The sequence below is a fragment of the Condylura cristata genome, unplaced genomic scaffold (genome assembly GCF_000260355.1).
Source record: "Condylura cristata isolate star-nosed mole 26May11 unplaced genomic scaffold, ConCri1.0 scaffold00023, whole genome shotgun sequence".
Lineage (NCBI taxonomy): Eukaryota > Metazoa > Chordata > Mammalia > Eulipotyphla > Talpidae > Condylura > Condylura cristata.
In genome coordinates, this window is record NW_004567124.1 from 27954841 (window position 1) to 27976773 (window position 21933).

The window sequence follows — 21933 nt, forward strand, 5'->3', positions numbered from 1 at the left end:
AAAAAATTGAGCCCACAGTGCCTGCCATCTTGGAGCTGTGATCCTTACAAGCAGCCGCAGATGCTCAAAAACAATGTACTGCTCCTGGGTATTGTCATCTAGGAAGGAAAGTGGTTCCCAACCCTGCTCACTACAGGGATAGTTGAGAATGTGTGCAAGCATCAGGTGTGCATGTAGCCAGATGCTTTCCAGTGCAGAGCAGGCACCCCCACCCCACCCCATCACTCCAGGCCAGCAGGACTGTGTCAGCATCAGAACCAAGGGAGAAAGTCCTCTCCACCACCAGGTGTTTCCCATGTTGACTTCTCTAGGGCAGGAGCCTCAAAAGACCCGAGCAGACCTTGTGTAGGTACTGAGCAGCCAGGTTTTCCCCTTCTCTGTGTCCCTAGCTCACCTTCCAGGGTTGGGTGGGAGTGGAGTTATGACTGGCACCCTATTGCTAAGGCCAGCCCCTCCCCCACTTTGGTAAGACGCTGTTTGAAGGCCTGTAGCAAACATTTCAAATAGCAGGCTGTGGATAAATCAGTCAGTTCAACCAACCAACCAACCAACCAATCAATCAATCAATATTGTGTACAAGATATTCAGAACTCCTGGATAGTCTCCCGGGTCACAGAAGAGAAAGCCTTGAGCAACACACGTCCTCAGTCATGTGGCAGGCTCCATACCATTGGCCGGAGTCTTCTATGCCAGGTTTTTGCCTCTGGCAAAGGCCAGGGGAGACTTACCAGCACAGGGATTTGCCTGCTCCCAAATGCTCACCCACAGTAATGTCTTTATCCTCAGTTAGCACATTAACCTGCCCAAGAAATTGCTGTTCTGCGCAGACATCTCTGAGCGGATGCACTCTTGATGTCTTCTCTTCCCCAGAGGAATTTATTGACCTGGATTAACTTCTCAGTCACCAGGCCAGGTCCAGAGTAAGTGGCTTACAGGGCTTAGAGGGCATGAGCTCGCACAGGCCATGGTGGGGAAAGTGGGTTCTGCAGCACTTGGACATTTGAGACATGTTTCATGCCCATCCCAGCTGCACCTTCAGTGACTTCCTTTGTAAATTAGTAGGAGTATTCAGTACCCAAAAAATCGGCAAAGAGCACAGAGGTGCGCCCCTACCCCTCTGCCTCCCCAAGAGAGCTGCTCTGTTAAACCCTTTTTCCTGCAGCGTGGCGATCCCCATGCTGACTCTCTCACATTTGCCCTGGGTAGCGAGCCTCTCTCTTTAGCGAATCACTTTTCTCATGATTGAAGCTCTCCTTACCCTAGTCTGGAGGGGTAAGGGCTGAAAGTAAAAGATCAAGGTAGTGTCTGATGCCAGTTTTCAGTTGCCCAGGCACTGGCAGCTGTGAGAGTTCACAGTATTATCCAGCACCTTCTTGCTTCATGTGCTCATCCTACCCCAGGTGCTACTCCCGGCATTAACAAAACAGCAACCACAGAAGAGCCATCAGCTCATGCTCAGGTTGCCGATTTTTCTATACTGCCTGAACAGAATTGGGTGCCTACAAATAGTCCTGCTGTCGAGGAGTTTTATTTCTTTGGAATGTTTATCTCATTTCACTTCAGCATTCTGTGTTAAGTTTCTACCTGGATCCAGTCTCCCCTTGTTTCTGGAGACACTGACCTCCGTTAGCTGTTTCAGCGCCACTACAGATTCTAGGTCAACTGTTCCCCCATGGTTTTCTGATACCAGCTTTCCCATCACCATTTTTTGGCCTTGGTTTTGACATACCTGTTAACAGCGTGTTATGTACCCAATGCTGACAGCTTGTCTGCCTTCAGTGTTCCAATTTCTGGCATTCAACCTTGGTCCATTCAATCACATTTAAAGGGATCTCCATAGAAATTGAAGCAAGAGGGGAAGAAAAGATGCAACTCTGGAGTTTCTCTGATTTTGGACATGTCTCATGCCCATTTTGTAGAGTCATCAATGCCTCATTCCACCTTGGCCTCAACCCCCAGTCACACCCTCACAGCCAGGCGATCATCCTTCCTCTGTCAGCAAGCACAGGGTCAGGAGAGCAGCCCTTTGAGCATCTGCTCCACAGCTTCTAATCACCAGGGAGCATTCCATAGCTCTCTGGGACACACAGTTTATTTAAGATTAAACCACAGAGAGGAAGAAGAGACTGTAGGCTGCTTTAGAACAGAACTGGACCAGATGACTGTTGATTCTTGAAGTTCTAGGTCACTTCACCACAGGGATGATGAGACGTTTGATGAAGCCCTGTAGCTGCGAGGGCCCTCTCCTCTGGACTCCACTGTCATTCATGCTACTGCTTACTGCCTGCTGCTGTTGGAGGTCTGGGGTTCAGGACTTATTTCCATTCTAGATTGTGAGCTTCTCAATGACAAAAATTTTTTGTACCTCCTCAAACCTCATGTACCTAGGATAGTGTCTTACACAAAGAAAACTAATTATTGAATGTTCTGAATCAAAGTAGAATGAATAGCTGCTCTATAGACTAGTAGGGAGCAAGTAGAGGCTAGACAGCCGCTTTCCCATGATGATCGTAAGAGCGAATAATGCAGTAGACAAAAGGTTAAGGAAGATAGCTAGTCTCTACTACCCCAAATTCTATGGTTTCATAAAGTGTAACTGCTGCTGGCACTACATCTAATAATGAAAAATGGGTTGGTGGCTAAGAGACAGATGCCCCTCTAGAGGCCAGGTGGCTTTCTGTTTGCTTTGTAGCACAAGTGGGTCTGCAGCTAGTAGGCTGCTGTAGCCGCATCCATTCCTCCCCACATGAAGCGATAACATATGTAAGATTGACATTTTTTTTACCCCACTGAGGTCTCGACCTTTTAAAGAAGGCTCCTCCCCAAATGTAAGAAAAAGCAGATGGTAATGAGGGAATATGCATATTTATTATGCACTGCACATTCTATCAGAATTTTTGAATTTTTGGTATGACACCCTGCATTTTAAAGAAGCCTAAAGATGCAAACGAAATGAAATTATTCACTAGAATATTCAAATCCATTTACAGCAGTTATAACAGTATATCAAAATAAAATCCAGCCACCTAGAAAGTAGATTCTTCTGGCCACCCAATTTGAAATCTGACTTTCTAGGGAGGGAGCTCTTCTTTCAAAAAGGAAGACGTGCAGGCTCTGTGAGATGAGGGCAGGAATAGCAGCGTCCTTGATGAGGTCATGTGGGGGTGGAGAGCCACATGGTCCACAGCTGCTGCCCCTTACCAACCTCCCTTTGCTGACCAAGCCATCCATTCTGACCTTTCCATTTGCCAGCCCCAACTTCCACAAAGGGTGTATGAGGATTAACAAGTCACAGTGGAGGAATGACATGAGCCAGTGTGGAAGAGGAATGCAAGTAAAAGTGGAGCAAAAATAGGACTGTGATCCATAGGCACAGTACTCTTCCTTAAAGAAGTCACAGGAGCTAATCTTCCCAGCGTGCACTGGTTCCAACCCAGTATCACAATAGCACTCTTAGATTTGTAACCCAAAGGATTGGGAGACAGCTGGAAGCCCATGTACTTAAGCTTTCACTCTCGAATATTCTAACCTGAAAAACAGTCATATAACACGTAGCCGAGGACAGTAGAAAGAACAGGCGTTCTGGAGTCAGACATACCTAGCTCTTCCGCCCATTGTGTCTTTGACCTAAAATAAATTAATCTACCTTTTTATTTCCTCAGCTGTAAATTATGAACAAATACCATCACTGCATCATTTAAGTGTTTTTTGCAAGCCCCTGGTATTAAGCAGGAATTTAATAAATAATGGCTATTATGCTGATTATAATAATGCTTATTAAGTGTCCCTCTGAAGCCCCCTCTTGGAGGTACCTCATGATGGGAATGCTTCTATTGTTGGCTTGTCTTTGAGGTTAGAATTTTCTCTATCACATGTGTACCTCGTGCTCTTTCCTACAACTTCTGTTCTCTGGTTCTTCCTTCCAAGGCCCCATAGGAGAACTCTAAACCTTTTCCCAGAAACAACACATCAAATATTTGAAGGCGATTCTTGTATATCTCTTCTGGGTTTTTGCTATGTTAAACCTATTTAGTTTTTTGAATAATTTCATATGTGACATGGTTGCGATCTTATCCAGGACACTTCTGAACCCCTCTCCCTAATATGCAAGCACCCATGGAAAGAGCCAGTCAGCCAGCCACAAAGGACAGTTGAGATAAAAGCTTAAGATTCTGTGCAGATTGATTAAGGATGTAACTGTGTCTGTAGCTCCTATGACTATTCTAAAGTATACCCTAAAGGGGAGTTTCCTGCTTTTACATGGTCTACAGGAATGTGACCACTACCACCTCGGTGAGGAAAGGTTCATTGTAAAAAGTATGCTGTCAGAAGCTGAATTGAAAAATTTCCTCTCATAATTGCAGTACATTTGAATGCATTATTGCCCTCCACCAATTTTTCACCTTCCTTGTGTCAGTGATCTTTTTTCCATCTGACTCTATGAGTCTTACACTTTGACTTTGATTTAACAGAGTGACTTGCTTTGGCCTACACCATAAGGCAGAGTGACAACATGCCAGCTCTAAGACAAGGCCTCAGAGGCCTTGGCTGTTTCCAGTTGTCCTTCTATACTGCCATCACCAGGAGGGAAAGCACCTTGGCTACCCCTGGTGCCAGGGGGCTGAGAGCACTGAAACAGGGCCTCCAGCAAAGCCCTGCCTACTGTCAGCCAACCCCCACCAATTCAGACACTAGAGTAAGAAATAAATGAGTACTGTTTTAAGTGAGTGAGTTTCTTTTAATGTGCCTGTTTTTAAGGCAAGAGTTAACTATTACAATGAAGTATATGGGTCAGAAAACAGAGAGAACAATGCTAACCCTACCTTATCAGAACATAAATTTAGAACAATTAATGTAAGACTTGTAAAACTATAATCAGTCCATGTGAGTATATCATAAAAGTGATTTATCAAGTTATATTTCTGAACAGGAACAAAACATTATATATATATATAATCACTCATGAAATGGCTAATAAGAAAAGATATTTGAAAAGTAGAGGGGTCACCTGTGAGATACAGTTTGCTCATTTATTCAGTAAATGTTTAATAAGTACCTACCATGTAGCATCACTGTTTCACGCCCCGAGATATGATTGTGAATAACACAAGAGTAGTGGGAATTTGGAAGGTTAAAAATTAAAGAAGAAAGATAACTTCCAGTCATCAGTGTTATGAAGAAACTCAGGCAGGGCAGTACCTATATTTTAGGTTGTTTAAAGACAACTTACCTGAGGATATGGCCTTGCAAATGAGAGCGCTAAATGACATGAATGTGTTAAAGGAAGAAAGGCCACATTAAAAGGCCCTGAGGTGTGAGTAAGCTTGGGGAGCATATGAGATGTAAATAGACACTTGGTATGAACTGAAGTGAGCACTATTAAAAGGGAAGAGAACTGTGGCACCCCATTGATCACAGTAAGACATTTGTGTGCTATTAAAGTCTCGTGGAATCCATTAAAGTCTTTAAGCACATGACCTGGTCTATCTACGGGTTTTAGGAGCTGCCCCGACTGCTCTGTGGAGACTGGATTGTAACAGACAAGAGTAAAGACAGGGAGGGCAGTGAGGTTATTCATCACAGTAACAGCTACAACAGATATGTGGGAAGGTGGGGAGAAATGGGCATGTTTGAGATATATTGTGAAAGTAAATCCAGACTTGATGGATTGGATGTGAGGGAAAGTGAGAAGCAAAGGAGGGCTCCTGTGTTTTAGGATTAGCTGAGAGGTGGTTGGTAGTGCCATTTCCTAAAATGAGGAAGGTGGAGGAAAAATGGACTGGAAAGAGGGGAGGTTCAGAGTTTTGTTTGAATGAGTTGTTTGAAAATTAGACCCTAGATGGACCTACTGTGTTAGGTGTTAGACATACTGATCGGCTACTCAGCAATGAAAGTATAAGCAGAACAGCCTTCAGTATATAGATGTTATTTTATCCAAAGAACCAGGCGAGTTTAACTAGAAAAGAAGCTATCTTTTTAAATTAAGATTTAAAGCTTACATTTTTCAAGTTGTTAGGAAAAAAAAGAAGTGGGGGCAGTAAGCCACAGAGTCCTCTGACATTTAAATACTCAGCAGAAGAGCTAAGAGAGACGCTGAGAGTGTAATGAAAGCCAAGCGAAGAAAGTGTTCCAGGAAAGAAAGTTGTCAGCTTGGGGTGGGCTGAGTTGAATGCAGCTGTGATGTGGTATGATGAGAACAGAAGAATAAACTATTGGATTTAGCAGTGTGGAGCTGGTTGGTGACCTTGAAAACGACAGATTTGGTGGAATAATGGAGCTAGAAGTCAGAATGAGTGGGTGTTCATAAATCACTGACAGTGAGGTTTTGCTAGAAAGGATGGTAGGTTTAGGTTCTATCTCACTTTGTTTTATTTTAATCTACTTACTGAGGTAACACTGGCTTCAGCAATCGGGCTCCAGATGCACCCTCTGCATCTGCATCAGTATGTGACTGACCACACCTACCACCAGAGCACACCCATCTGCCCTCTTTGCTCTCCATCCCTCCCCTCCCCTTTTCATTTTCTTTGAAATAGGAGATTCTGGGCATATTTAAAGCTAGTGGAAACAAACTGGGGATGGGGGAGAGGGGGAGGAAAGAGGAAAGTTACTAATACAGGAGAGAAAGTGGAATGGGAAGGACAAAGGAAGGAGAGACCCAGCAGTGTGAGCATGGCCTTGGAAAGACCTTGGGGTAGAGGCCAGGGCTGGCTGGTGATGGAGGGTGAGACATGGTGGCATTCTGCCTGCATGTGTCACTGAAGTGTGGCTGTAGGTCTTCACCTGAGAGCAAGAGGCACTTCTGAGCCATGAGCCCAGAGGTACCACGTCCTTCATTGACCATTTTGTACACCTAGAAAGAATGAAAATAGCAGCCCCTTTTACAGACTGTATTTTAAAGAGTTATTAAATGATAAAAAAAAAAAAAAAATCCTGTGGATTCTCTCATTTGCTGCCTTTCCCCGAACCTTTCCATCTACCAGCAGGGGCCAGAAATCACACGGTTTACTTAAATGAAGACACCTTCAAGAAGGAACCACTTGTAGAGCTGAGAGTAGAATTATGGTATGAAGCACCCAGAGATTATCAATAGCCAGATGTCATCACCACTCTTAGCACCAGGATGTCAAGCGAGATTAATTGTGTTAGTGCCCAGTGAGAGCTGGAGCCATGCAGGAGAGGCCATCCAGTGTCTTTCATGAAAGAGGTCCCAGCTGCTATAAGAAAAGTGAGGTGAGGCCACAGCAGAGGGGATGAATAAAAATGTCCTGACTTCTCTCCCTCCCTCTCTCCTTTGGATGCCTCCTAAGAGTTGAACCCAACAGTAAGGTAGCTGGCAAGTGAGCCCAGCTATACAGCCCATGGTGAAGGACAGAATAATCCGCACAGCCCCTAATAATTCATGGTCTAAAAGTTGGAAAGATGAGAAAACCACTTCAAGGGAGAAGAGGTTTGAAAAGCAATGCCATTGTCCAGAGTGAGTCTTGTTAGCTGGTACCACTGGAATTTGGAACGATCCAGCTTCTTTTGTCCCAATTTCTATGACCAGCCGCCAAGGAAGAAAGTGAAAGGCAGAAAGGCTGAGCAAGTAGAGTTTATTGCTCCCAGGCAGCAGCTGAGAAGGAGCTCCCTAGGGTGGGGTCCGCAGCTACTGCGAGTGCTGTAGGGAAAAGGGTCTCTTATATAGGCTTTCGGTTCAGTTTCTAGAGAGCTGATGTGTCGCTGTGCACCTGGATGCGAGGCCCAGCCCCAGTTATTGTGCTGTGGCCCATATCTAGTGACACAGGGAGCTGTTGTGTTACTGCCCATCTCTGGTCGCACTCAACACGGCTCTAACCATGCTCTTTGATTAAAAATCATCATGGGTACTTGCAACCAACTCATCATCTCCAAATACAGTGTTTGCCCACAGTCTTCCTCATTTCCTTTCCTGCAGAGACCTAGTGTCCATAACACCAGAGCGGTTTATGTTCCAGCACCTCCCACTTGCATGAGTCCCTTCCAAGGGCAGGGGAGAAACTATACCTGTGTTCATTGGGCTTTAGGCCTCTGTGACATTTGCAGAAGTTGATATCTTTACTGTAAGCTATTGAGACTTTATTTTCACTCAGACCTTAGAAAGGGCTCCCCCTCCCACATTTACATGTATTTTAAACCCCGCAGCTTAAAATGCTTCTGCTCCTGCTTTCAGCAGAGTGGAATGGTACATATTTTATCTTTTTCCCAAGATTCTACCACCTTGCTGGTGGGGTAGTTAGTGAGCATCAAAGTGAGCCTTTTGAGATGGGGAGCATGCAGCAGGAGGACTAGAAAGGCAGAGAAGGAGGGATATGTGTGGGGGTGGGGGGTGGGCAGTGAGAGAAAAGCACTGAGGAGCTATACTCTGGCCAACCTCCATGAGTGGGGGGCTGGTGCAGGGGTGTCCAGCTGTCTGGTTCCCAGGCTGCCCCTCACCGGGCTGACTTCTCTCCAGGACCTCACTCAGAAGCTACTTTTTGTGTTTTTTGTGTTTTCAGATGCAGATGGAAACCTGTGTCGAAGCAATCAACTGCTGCAAGTGGTACTGACCATGCACCGAATTATCATTTCCTCTGCTGAGCTGCTTCAAAAAGTTATCACCCTATATCCTTTCACACAGTGACTAGAACCCCAAAGTGGGGTTCACCCAGGTATATGAAAAACCAGAGTATGATTACATTTTGGTTTGGCTCGCCCTGAGTGGTCAGTGGGTTCTGTATTCCTTGAGAGAGAGAGAGAGTGTGTGTGTATGTGTATGTGTCTTGGGTGGGGTAATAATTACTGAGGCTGATTGCTCTGGGGAGTAGTCAAAGACAGCAACCTGCAAACATGATTTTCTTCAGCATTTCTAGTTAAAACAGCTTTTCCTCTAGATGAGTCAAAGTTCATACTCATCTTGCGAATTGCGGGTGCAAGCATAACTCAGCCGACTAGCTGCTTGCTGGCTTTCCTGTCCAGTTCTTCAAACTTCCCCAGGCTCTGAAGAAAGCCCCTGGGCACTGCAGCATCTGCAGATGCTGGCACCTAGTGCAGGTACTGGCTGTGCCCCGCGGTCATCGCTCTGATGGCTCTGTGAGCTGTGGCCCCTGAAGAGAGAAGGCTGTAGGTGAAGTGAGACCAGGTGACGTGTAGCCCCGTCCTTGCCGCTGAGTCATGGCTGGTGGCTCTTCCCGCCTTTCCCACTCTCTTGATAACCTGCCTTTGCTCTTAAGAAGAAAAAAGGGGGGAAAGTCACAAGGCCTGAATGCCTTCTCACCCTGCTTCTACGTCTTCACCCCCATCTCAGAGTGGGTGTGTCCAGCTGTATTCCTAGCCAGAGCATTGGAGAAGGTCACACTTAAAAGGTGGAGGCAGTAAATTCTCAATTTTAAAACTATACTAAACCAGATTCTACATCTTTCCAGTTTTTTGTGACACGTATGCCCACAGTTCTGAACCATGCCAGTGGTTGAATACTTCCACTGTGGAAATTGCTGGTTGGCTCAAAGACTAAATTGTACCTGGGGTGCCAACTTTGGTGTACCCCAGCCAGTCCACAGTCCACATGCTGGACTGGGCCTCTTCTCGTCCTCCCCCACTTCTCACAAAATCCTACTCCACCACTGGCCTCCTTTCACACCTTTTAACTCTTCTGTGGCACCTGCTTTTCGGTCTAAATCACATTCACGTGTCCCCAACCTAAAAATAAACTGTGAACTCTGCCTCCCTTTCATTCCATTGGGTTAGGGTTAGAAATTTGAAGTGCAGAATTCTTAAAATAGTCCTTACTCACTATCTCCAATCTCTCAACTCCCACTCACTCACCCCTTAACTGTGGCTGCTGCCCTGAAGTCACAGTTTCCTCTGACATCACTGTGACCTGGTTGCTCAGCCCATGGCTTCTCCACCCTGGTTCACATGGACATTGGTGGCAACCAGCCTTCTGCAAACTCCCTCCTCCGTGGGCTTCCGAAACTGGGTCTTCCTGACTCCCTTCCCCCTTCCAGCTTTTCACCTGGCCTCTTTGTGAGCGCCTGTCAAATATGAGACATCTGGTTGTCTTCTCGTTCTATGTCCTGCCCCTATGATTTTTCCAGGATCTCCATTCCTCAGTACCGATGACTTTTAAGACTATAGTTCTCTAAACCAGCCCTCTTTCCCCTTTGGTTTCTTTGGACGGGCTTGTCCTGAAGACACTCTGGTCTTAATATGTTCAGACTGAACCCATTGGCTTGTTCTCCAGAACTACCACCCCGGTAATTCTGATTCGATGCTTGTGTTCTCATTTTCAGTTTCAGGGTATCCTTACCTAACTCTGATTGCCGAAGCCAGCATAGCAGAGGCACTCCTGACTCCCCACTCTTTCTCCCCTTTTACTGAACCCTCACTGATGCAAGGGTTTCTCCTTCAGAGCCGACTCTTCTCTGGGCTCTTCTCTCGGTTCCCATAGGCCTACGTTAACTGGGACCTCCATGGTGGCTCTCCCAGGCCTCTGTCCCTCTAGCCTCATCAATGTGTCTTTCTACTGTTCATGTACCCACCATTGAAGGTACTTCCCTGAAAGGCAAACCAGGTGGACCCTTGCATCAGGATGTCTGCCAAGCACAGGACTGACAGCAAGGCCCTCAGTTGCCAGGAAGGGCCCTTCACAGTCCATATCCCTCCCACATCTCAGAGGCCCTTGCTCCCTTCCACGCGAACTTCTGAACACACAAGACCCATGGGTGCCCTCACATTTCCTGTGCCCAGAATGCTTTCTCCTCCGCCTGCAAAGTTTTTCCTAACTCTTTCAGTCCATCCCCATCCTTTAAAGATATATCTTATAGTGGTGGTTGAAAATCTGTGTGCTTGCTATGACTTTAATTTTGTATTGCTTAAGTCGTGTTTTTCTTACATCTCTGACTTGGATGTAATCTGCTTTGAAAATTTTTTTCACCTGTGACTGCAAAAAGTTTTTAGTCACTTAGCTAAATAAATTGCTCCATCTGCATGTCAGCCTATAAAGATAGCAGCAATGTAATGTCTGGATACCCTACAGTAATGACTACATCAAGCAAACAGCAGAATCTTTACACACACTTAACTCTGTTGAATGTTCATAATATACCAGGTTGTAGGGCACTGGAAACCTAATTATAAGTCACTGTAAGAATGTAGGTAAGTGTGATAACATACCTGTTTTCACATCATCTCCCTCAGTAGACTGTGTCCCTCTAATGCAGGAATCAAGGCTAATTTGTTTCTCTATAATTTAGCGTAGTGATCATCTCATAGTAAGACACAATGAATGTTGCATTACGTGTGTGTGTGTGTGTGTGTGTGTGTGTGTGTGTGTGTGTGTGTGTGTGAGAAACATTGGAATTATTTTTCTGTTTCTAGCAGGACTTTGGGACTCTGTTTTGATGTAGAATTGGGGAGGGATGTTTAGATGGGAGATTGAGCTGAAAGATTCCCTGTTACTAGAACTCAGGCTAAACTTTGAAGTCAAAACTTCTCTTTTCCTCTCCAGATTAATTTCCTTGTTTTCTGACCTGGAGGGAATAGAATTGTAAATAAGCACAGGTGGTTTCCTGTTTTCTAGTTTTCCATTTCTGTTCTTTCATATGCTTGAGATGGCACCATTCTCGTGGATTCCGAGGGATAAAGATCCTTTTTGCCTGCTCTCGATTGTATTTTGGGTCATTGACCTAATTTTCTCTGACCTTCCATAACATCAGCCTACTGACAACCTCTAGGCATATTTTTATCTTTTTTCATATGATTGTTCTTAATTATCTTGGTAATATTTCTGAACATTTACTCACTCCCCTTCTAATTCACTGCTTAATATTGTCTCAGTTGAAGTCCTGGTCTCTTAGGTGCAGGCTAAGGTTGTTTATCCCCAACTTCAGTTCTTACTGGCCCCTGTGTGGGAGCCTTTCCATAATGTTGACTTCCAGTGCAATTTCTGTAAAGGGGTTGCTACAGCCCCCTTTCCTAAGTCCCTTCTGCATGGTGAGATAGGAATTCACCATTATCCCCCTTGTAGGTAATAATAAGCAAACAGCTGCTCACATGACATTGGTTTTTATCCTACTGCCAAAGAGATAAGAAAATATTTTCATTAAAGTGTATTCCGGCACAGGGTAGGGAGGGAGTAGTTTTAGCAAATACTTGTAAATATGACAAGCAGTACAGTTTTTGTAACAGAGGCTTGCATTTCCCTTAACCACATCCTACCTATAAGGATGCTCTGGAAAAGAATTCCCGAGGGCTTTGCTTGAAGATCTGCTACTTTGTAAGGTAATGCTTTTGTGAGCTTGAGGACTTGCTAGAGGAGGGTGAAATCAAAGCCTAAAGTGAGGCACTGGGTGCTCTCCTGACCCTCCCCGCCCTTCCTTTCCTGACCATCTACAGAATGCCTCGGGCATGCTGGAAGCTCAGTGCTCAGTACTGGAAAATTCCTCACAACAGTATGATTTCTTTTTTCTAGTGATCTGACCTTGAGATTAGTATTTTCCTCAGTCATATAGCATGTTGGCATCAGATGACCTAAGGGAGAAAGACAGAGACAATGAAGGAGCTTTTTGTCTTTATTGGCAATTATATAAGAAAGATAGCTCATTATAGAGCACTTTGAAAATACAGGAAAGAAAAAAATTATATCACGATAGTAATAATCACTTAGCCAAGTACCAACTTCGGTATATTTGTCTTTTTCTAGGCAGATTTTTTTTAAAAAACATAACTGAGAGCAAATATAAAGTTTGTAAATTCATGATTAAATCTCACCTACTCATTAAAGGCTTTTTGTAAAGTTTGTTTGTCATGATCAAACAACATTATAAGACATGATGAAGCTTAGCTACATTGTCCCACCTGTGGACAAGTGGTTTGCCAGTAGTTGTTGTGATTACCTTGATGTATATGATTATGCCTAAATCTATGTCATGACCTCTCAATTGTCATTTCCTTTCCCAGCAAAGCCTTTAGTACAGAGAGTACAAAGGCGTATCATCAGGTGGTTTTCTTCCCCACCCCACTCTCACCCCACCCAGCTCCTCATTCTGTGTGTAGCATATATTTTCATATTCCGAAGTATATAGAAAGAGAAAATCAGCATCTGTCTTTCTGAAGTTTTCTTCCCAGGAAGAACCCACCAAGGAGTGTCCTTGGCTTCACCTTTGGATTGTACTTTTTTTTTTTTTTTTAAAGATTTATTTATTTATTCGTACAGAACTGGGGTACAGGCCAGAGGCTCAGGGGTGGCGAGAAGCTTCACCAGAGACAGAGTGGGGAGCAGAACAGGCAGATCAACGAAGTACACTGCTGAGGGGAGCAGCGGGCAGGTCAGGAGAGATCTGCCGCGCCATGTGGTCACCTCCGGGGCAGGCAGGGATCGAACTCATGCGGAAGTGGCTTAAGCTTCTTAGTGCTGTGCTTTAACCCACTGCGCCACCAGGGAGGGCCGGATTGTACTTTTTAACATCCATCTTGCAGGTACTGGATAACAGAATTCTGGATCATGTTTAAAATGGATGCCGGCCTGACAGACACTATGGAGGAGTTCCAGGAGCTGGTGAAGGTGAATGGTGAGGAGCTGCACTGCCGCCTGATTGACACAACTCAAATGTAAGTGTCAAGGTTTTAAATGGTCTCTGGAAACTATCCCTCTCCTAATACATCCCCACCTGTTCTGCTAGGCCTCTGCCTCTTAGGAGCCCCTCAGCAAAGCAGGTTCATGTTAACTCACCGAAGAGAACAGCTTGATATTTTTTTTTTTTTTTAAAGATTTATTTTATTTGTACATACAGAACTGGGGTACAGGCCAGAGGCTCAGGGGTGGCGAGAGGCTTCACCAGAGACAGAGTGGGAGGCAGAACAGGCAGATGGACGAAGTACACTGCTGAGGGGAGCAGCGGGCGGGTCAGGAGAGGTCTGCCACGCCATATGGTCACCTCCGGGGCAGGCGGGAATCGAACTCATGCGGAAGTGGCTTTAGCTTCTCAGTGCAGTGCTTTAACCCGCTGCGCCACCAGGGAGGGCCGAGAACAGCTTGATATTTAACAGGAAAGCAGAGAAGACCCTGGCTGATAAAGCTCTAGGTGACTAATATCCAAGAGCAGAAATAAAAAGTCTCCATCAGAAAGAAATTAATTTTGGTAGCAAGATGTTGACTAAAATTTATCCAGATCATGAGAAGCTGAAAGTGCAATGACTAAATCCATCCTGCTTTAGCAGCTACTGTCCCCTACTTTGTAAATGGGGAAGGGACTGTTGAAAAATACCTTGTGCATAACATGTATATTGTATAGATGCTTGTAATATCTGTGTGTGGGTGTTGATAAAAGACATCTAGACTTCTGAGTTGGAAGGGGTCTCAGAAATTTTTCAAAGTATTCCCTGGATTTCTTACTTGAGGTTGGCCCCTCTGGAAAAAAAAAAAAAAATGAGTGTCTAATTTGGGAGAGGAGAGTGAATACATTGTTAAGGTTTTCACAATATGCCCACTTTATTTTGGAATTGTACGAATCCCCAGGAGATAGATTTGACAACTGGTTCATAATCTAGAGACCATTTCATCCAACTTCCTGGGAAAGTGAGGCTCAGCAAGGTTATGAGTTGTCTGGGGTCATCCAGTTGGCTAAGTTAGAGGCAGAGCAGAAGCTAGACACTTAGGCCTCTCAACACACTAGGCCATAGTTATATAGAAATGATTTCACAATCACATTTCATAGTCCTAACTAAATTTGGTATTCCCAAGCACAGACCATATGCTATAAACACTTTTATCAAAAGAGGCTTTCAGGAAGACATACTTATAATATGCTACCTATCAAACTGACTGTTTCCCTCTGCTACCTTGGTGAAGGCAATTGAAACTGAATAAAAAGCACACAGATTGGTAGGGGCACTCAGGAACAGCTGGGCTTCCTTGGCCACTCCAGTGACTGGAGACATTTGAAGAAAATGCCTCAAGTCTACCCAGAGTCACCTCATGTCCCTACCCATAATACCTTGCAACCTGACATTTCTCTTTGGGACTCTGGTTTTTTTGGCTTTTTTTTTTTTTTTTCTGTGAAGAAAACTAGATGATCTTGACATTTCTAACCAGATAGAGTCCCTATCACCTCCATGACAATGAGGGGACATCAAGGAAGCATGGAGAGGGAAGTCGTGCCAAGGGCTAGGCAAAGGCGCCAGGACCAAATGCAAAGAAACTGACTGGTGTTTCAGGCTTGCCCTCCAGGGCCTTGAAGCAGATGTCCTTCACCAGTTCCCAGGAAACGTTTATTGGAAAAACAAGATTTCCTACTTGTCACTTCAGAAAAATCAATCTATCAATGCATTGTTTTGGCCAAGGAAAGTTAGCTAATGCTGCTTATATATTCTTGTGGGAAACATTAATGAATTTATTTGAATTAAAAAAGCAATTTTGGTGTATTCATTTTCTCCATTTCTTCCTTTTACTTTTATCCATGAAAGCAATGCCCGAGACTGGTCCAGGAAACTTACTCAAAGGATAAAATCTAACACAAGCAAGAAACGGAAAGTATCTCTGCTCTTTGATCATCTGGAACCAGAAGAGCTATCTGAACACCTCACCTACCTTGAGTTCAAGTCCTTCAGGAGGATATCGGTATGTATCCTGGGGCAGAAGAGAAACTTTGGGGGATATTTCTGAAAATAAGCATAGGAATTCAACAGCTTGTGTACCTCCTAACTCTAGAGACCCCCTCCGTGTTGGCAAGCCCTTTCTTGGGGCCCAGAAAATCTCTGCATTTCTTTGTTGCTCTGGCTGTGCTTCCCACCGCCCATTCTCACAGATGAACCTAACATGCACTCAAGTGACCACACTGTAGGCACACCTGGCACTCACTGCACACACACAGTGCGTGCACACACACGAACGTACACACATGCACAGATGCCCTTCTTACCCCTGATAAATCATTAGGTTTCCAGAATGAAAAAAAAAAACTACCCCAAATGTAGTTTGAGTTCGATCTATAATAGGCCTTGAATGGCTCTGGGAAACAACGTGGGTGACACTGGTCTAGCTCAGGTTATGCCTAAGCTCTTTGATTGTCTGGATCCAAATGGGGCTAACATTAACCTAGAAATACACTGTGCTTGCCCAAACCCTGTTCACCTTCATATGGATGTCAAGAACATGTCAAAGAGAACTTGTCAACATGTCAGGTACCAACAGATTCTCTGTCCAATCGCTTTCTTGGCAAACAACAGGCTCATTTATAGCCCACCCCCCACCTCTACCAACAGTCTTCAGCTTTGCTTTGAGAATAGCTAGTTAGTTGGTTGCTGGACCCATTTCTTAGAAGGACTTGTATTTGCTGAAGAGTGAATGGAGTCCCGTAAGGTTGGCTTAAACAAGGCTGCCTGCTTTGCGGAGTAGGTCATTCCATATAAGGTTGAATCTAAGCTGGTTATAGGCGTTGGAACTTCAGACTGGCTTCCAGGGCTTATACCATCCTTTCTCCATGGCTTTGACAACCCTGCTAGTTTCACAGAGCTTTCTGACCAATCAGCCAAGAGCAACACCCCCACCCCCACTCCTGTTTGGAAATAAGTTCCAAGCACGAATGTGTTGTTCCCATCGGTTCCACAGTGGCATCTCTCAGACAGAACCACAGGACTCATTGCGAAGCCCCCCTGGAGAGTTGGCATTTGGCATGCCTTTGGTAATGCCTCCCCATCACAGCGGTCAATGCAGAGTGCCTTTCTCACCCTGGAGATCTGAGGTATGGGGGGAGCAGCTGTCAGAGCTGATCCCTCAGACCTGCAGGATATTTGCCTAGTACCTGAGTTCAGATTGGATTGGTGGAGGCGAAAAAGAAAAAATCATTGCAGGTGGAGGACTCCCAATCAGTGCTGCCCAGGGTGGAGGCCATGTTCTGTCTGCAATTGAGTATGTCCTTTGAAAAGGACTTTCTCATCTTTTTGTTTTGTTTCTCCCACACAGTTCTGAAGTTTTCCCAAACAATAAATTTCCCCTCTTCTCTTATAAATTGAATGACAGTTGACAGTTCTGTTTATTATATTTTGTTGGGGGAGGAGAGAAATGAAACAATCCTTTTTAAAAAAGTGGATTCAATATGTTCATAGTGGGAGGGGTATATAAACATATTCCATGGAATAAGTCATGGGTATTTTACTCTTAGAATTATTAAGTTTTAGTTGTATGTCTCTCTCACGTAGTTTTGGTTAACTCATATTTTTATACCCCTTAGCAATCATAGCACAGTAACATGGGCATCAGTTAATTTGCATTTATTTTATTGAGCTTGTTAGTATTTCTTGGGTAATATACTTACTGGTGAGACAGAACAAGGGTGTGCAACAACCCTCCAAACTCTCCCCACCAATGTCAGAGACAGGAAAGCAAACGTCTGCCATGGGCTAGCAGGTGGCCTCTGCTGATCTCAATTGTTCAAACTAGATGCTGCTTCTTGACACAAATTCCCAGCATCTCTGTGGCAGTGGAAAGGCAACAGAGCACATCATTCATTTACCTCAAAAATCACATCCCTTGTACGTGGTCACATGTGGAAAGTTTGGAAATGGAGAATGGGGAGTAGCACCAAAAACTTGCATAGGAGCAGAGCAGACTCCTCCGACTCTTAGGTTATACTGTTGGGCCAGGATTGTCATCGGCAGGGACACAGCAGTTCTGACCCTCCTAGATCTTCAGGGCCTTTGTCATTTTCACATACCCTGCTTCACTGATGACTCATTAGTGCCAGTGTTCACTTGGGGAACGATGCTCACCAGATGTCATGTAGCCTGCTCAGTCGGCCCTTAAGTTGGTGAGAAGGAAATCCAAACAGGTTGCTATTAGCATGAGACTAACAGTGATGCTATTAGCACTACCTCATGCTTAGGTAACATCTAGAAAAGTGAAATTGCCTTCACCTATTATCATGTGTGATCTTCCTAACAAGTCCTCATCCTAGGTGGGGTAGATGTAATCATTCCATTTTAAGTTAAGAAAACAGGTAGGAGAGAGAGTAGTTTTGTGGGAGGATTTTTTTTTCTCCCCATTACTTCAGCAAGCGCTGAAACTACACACACACACACACACAAATCTGTTCTATTTTGCACTCTCTAGAGGTTGGAACAGTCAGCATCTAGTTATTTATATATACTATTCGGATGAACTGACAGGTATGTGCATCCATTTACGCCTGAGAGCTTTTGCTGTGGAGGAACCAGCTGTGGGTAGATTTCCTTCCTGCCCTTCTTGTCACCAAGTGGTGGACATGCGAGAGAGGAGGGCAGAGCTCCTCTGTCCCATAGCTGTTAGTAGCCTCCAGCTGAGCAGATGTGATGTGACCCTGGGCTTTCTCAATACGAGTGGCGGTCCTGATGCTTTTTTTCTCTCCAGTTTTCTGATTATCAGAATTACCTCGTGAACAGCTCTGTGAAGGAGAACCCCATGATGGAACGGTCCATTGCCCTGTGCAATGGCATCTCCCAGTGGGTACAGTTGATGGTTCTCAGCCGCCCCACCCCACAGCTTCGAGCAGAAGTCTTCATCAAGTTCATCCAGGTGGCTCAGGTGAGGGGACAAAGTAAGACTTGGGCCTGGGCCAGCAGGTAAGCAGTCCCTGTTCCCGTAAGCCGCTTCGGTCCAGTAGAGCTGCTTTTCCCCTTAAACTATGGTGGCGTTTGTTCACCTTTCACTCCCCTGATCTAGATTTGATGACTTCTGTTCCCCTTATAAGGGCAGGTTGGAGAGGCCACGCAATCGGATTAGATCCTTAACACTTCACACAATGCCTCTGAGCCTATATTGTTTACCCGAACCTGGCCCATGTGGCAAAGGAAAGGACAATTCCAAATTTTACTTAGAATGACCACTCTGTGAGTTTTGAGGTTTTTGATCCATGTTGTGTTGAATGGGTAAGTTTAATGTTTGAAGGGCAGGGACTAAGCTTTTGATAAGGGACAGCTAGGTACTATGAATGCATGTTTGACATTTCCCAGATTCAAGCTCCTCTATCCCAGTAGTTCCTGCTATTTCAAGGATGGTAAGACAGAATTCTTGACCTCAAAAATAAGTCTGGTTAATTTGGAGCAAAGTACTTAAGAGCTAGGGCATGGTAATATTTTTTCCTGGTCTAGATTGTTTCTCGAGCATTGTCTACACACCACCTGCTCTGATATTAACTAAAGCCATAGTAAAAGCAGAAAGCATAATGTTAACTCCAGGTTCGGGAACTCAATATCTAAGCTTGGGTCTAGAAACCTTTCTGTTACGAATAATTGGTGTATTTCTTCTAAACCATTCGTGTACAGGGTGGTCCACAGATAAGCTGCAACAGAGATGTGACACCTTGCTAAGTTTGGCCTAGGGGGAGAAGTGGGCTGAAAAGCCCAAGACCCATTTTGTAGCCTTTGATGGGCAGAAAGAGGGGCAGGCTCTGAGTTCTCAGGTAACTGGACTGGCCAGGACTGACTCTGCTTTTTGTTTCCTGTGTCCCAGAAACTCCATCAATTGCAGAATTTCAATACACTGATGGCTGTGATAGGTGGGCTATGTCACAGCTCAATCTCCAGGCTCAAGGAGACAAGTTCGCACGTCCCTCATGAAATCAATAAGGTGAGTACGAGTCTGAGCAGCCTGAGCACAGTGGTCTCTGTCTCATCTTCTGTCCCCTCCTTTGCTGGAAAGTAGTAGTGTACTGAGTCTGTGTAGCTCAGGGTTTCGGTGTGAGGGTGACCTGCTTCCTAGACACTGGCCCCTTTTGAGAAGCAGTGACATAAACACCACAGAGCAGCACAGAGAATACGAACACGCCACACAAGACGTTTTCTGGGCCAGCAACGCCGCTGCCCACACCTGTAACAGCACATTCTAGCTGATGTACATGGTAAAGTGGCCTGGAGATAGTTAAGAAGGCACTAAGGAAGGGACGAAGGTGAGGAGGACACGTACTACCCACTGGATATACTCTTGCACTTTTAAAATTTTTGTTCAAGGAATTAACTTCTGGGGTTTTTAAAGTTTCCCAGATATGCAGTAAATTGAACATGATAGGCTGTGATCTGACTGGAGTGTCCTAGCCTGCACCCTCTAGGTGAATCACCCCCTGCTTCACAGCAGGGATTGAGAAATGTGGTTGTTGCAAACTGTGGTGTTTGTTACCTGTGACTTGTGTTTGTGTTTTGTAGGTTCTGGGTGAGATGACTGAACTGCTGTCCTCCTGTAGAAACTATGACAATTACCGCCGAGCCTATGGGGAATGCACCCATTTCAAGATCCCCATCCTGGGGGTGCACCTCAAAGACCTTATCTCCCTGTACGAAGCCATGCCCGATTACCTGGAGGACGGGAAGGTGAACGTGCACAAGCTGCTTGCCCTTTACAATCACATCAACGAGCTGGTGCAACTACAAGAGGTGGCCCCGCCCCTGGAGGCCAACAAAGACTTAGTGCACCTCCTGACGGTGAGCCGAGAGGGGGAAGGAGCCCTACTGCCTGAGGGGTAAGGCAGGGGAGACAAGAAAAAACCAAAAGCACATTTCCTTCCCCACAGTTGTCCCTCGATCTGTACTACACTGAGGATGAGATCTATGAGCTCTCCTACGCACGAGAACCCAGAAACCACCGGGCGCCAGTGAGTTCAGCATCCTGCATTCTCTCCACATCTATGCTAATTTATTGAACACAGGGTTATGTCTTAGCCATTTGACACGGATTCAAGTTTTATTATATGTTGGTGGTGATGTGAGGAGCACTTGGTGACCCACACATGGGCTCGTGGCTCTGTGTGCATGGGTAGGGGGATGGTGGGGGCAGCACAGCCAGAGACCTGTATCTCATAGTCATTCTGAACGTTTTATTCTAGCCACTTACTCCTTCGAAGCCCCCCGTCGTCGTGGACTGGGCCTCTGGAGTCTCTCCCAAGCCCGACCCAAAGACCATAAGCAAGCATGTGCAGAGGATGGTGGATGTAAGTGCCCAGGGCTTTGCAGACAAAAGCAGGGAGCTGCCCAAGGGTGAGGGGAACCCACTGTTAAGTGGCACAAAGGTGAGGAAGTAAATCATCCTCTGAGGACAGGAAACCACTCATCGTACACGCTGACCTCTCATGGGGGAGAGGTGCCTTTTAGGAATCTGGTAAGAGAACATGCTGGAAAACATTTGCATGTGAAAATTTCTGAAACTGCCCAATTCACTTTAGTGCAATGCAGGCTGATGCGGGGCCCAACACCTGTCCTGCATCCCGGTGCAGCCTGGGCTGTGTACAAGGTGCCCAGGGCTGAAGGGAGAGGCCCAGGATATGAGCGCAGCATTTCTGTGCTGTGTCCTCATCCTGGCTGAAGACAGGCTTATCTAGTCATACAGCCCCTTTTCAGCTGCCGGAAGGGACTTAATTCTCCTTTGTGATCACCAAAAAAAAAAAAAAAAAAACAAAAACCTGTTTTAACAGTCTGTCTTCAAGAACTATGATCATGACCAGGATGGATACATTTCTCAGGAGGAGTTTGAAAAAATTGCTGCAAGTTTTCCCTTTTCCTTCTGTGTGATGGACAAAGACAGGTAAGGTTTGGGATCTATGAATATTTACTTGTAAGCCTGCAGGTAAAGCAGCTTATGGGCATGTCACTTGCTCTCAGGCATACACTTGAGGGCCAGGGCCACTGGCTATAGACCAGGACAGACCACTAAAAATTGCATGCCTTCGTCAGTGCCTCAGAAGGGAAGATTTCATGTATAATCAGCTATATAGAAGGAAAAAATGTCTTACTCTGGCTCTTCCTACAGGTTATGACAAACAATACATATTTTTCTCAGTTCAGTAAGTTGTCAGTTGGTGGGTTCCAGTTATATAGCATTAACTGTCTACAGTGAGAAACCGTAGCACAGTCTTCCTCCCTGTACAGATATTCCATCATTTTTTTTTTTTTTTCAAAACCGGTAGACAGTAG

At 45.1% G+C, this 21933-nt stretch overlaps 1 protein-coding gene across 1 annotated transcript in view; it reads left to right on the forward strand.

The window, feature by feature from the left end:
* Positions 1-21933, forward strand: part of RASGRP1 (RAS guanyl releasing protein 1 (calcium and DAG-regulated)) — a 59824-nt gene that overhangs the window by 27644 nt on the left and 10247 nt on the right. Inside the window, exons 3-12 of the mRNA XM_012728618.1 lie at positions 8517-8622; positions 12217-12279; positions 13477-13608; positions 15463-15616; positions 18383-18556; positions 19484-19600; positions 20173-20448; positions 20538-20618; positions 20850-20954; positions 21435-21544. Of these exons, the coding sequence (XP_012584072.1) occupies positions 8517-8622; positions 12217-12279; positions 13477-13608; positions 15463-15616; positions 18383-18556; positions 19484-19600; positions 20173-20448; positions 20538-20618; positions 20850-20954; positions 21435-21544 (1318 nt within the window). The remainder of the gene's footprint in view (positions 1-8516; positions 8623-12216; positions 12280-13476; positions 13609-15462; positions 15617-18382; positions 18557-19483; positions 19601-20172; positions 20449-20537; positions 20619-20849; positions 20955-21434; positions 21545-21933) is intronic.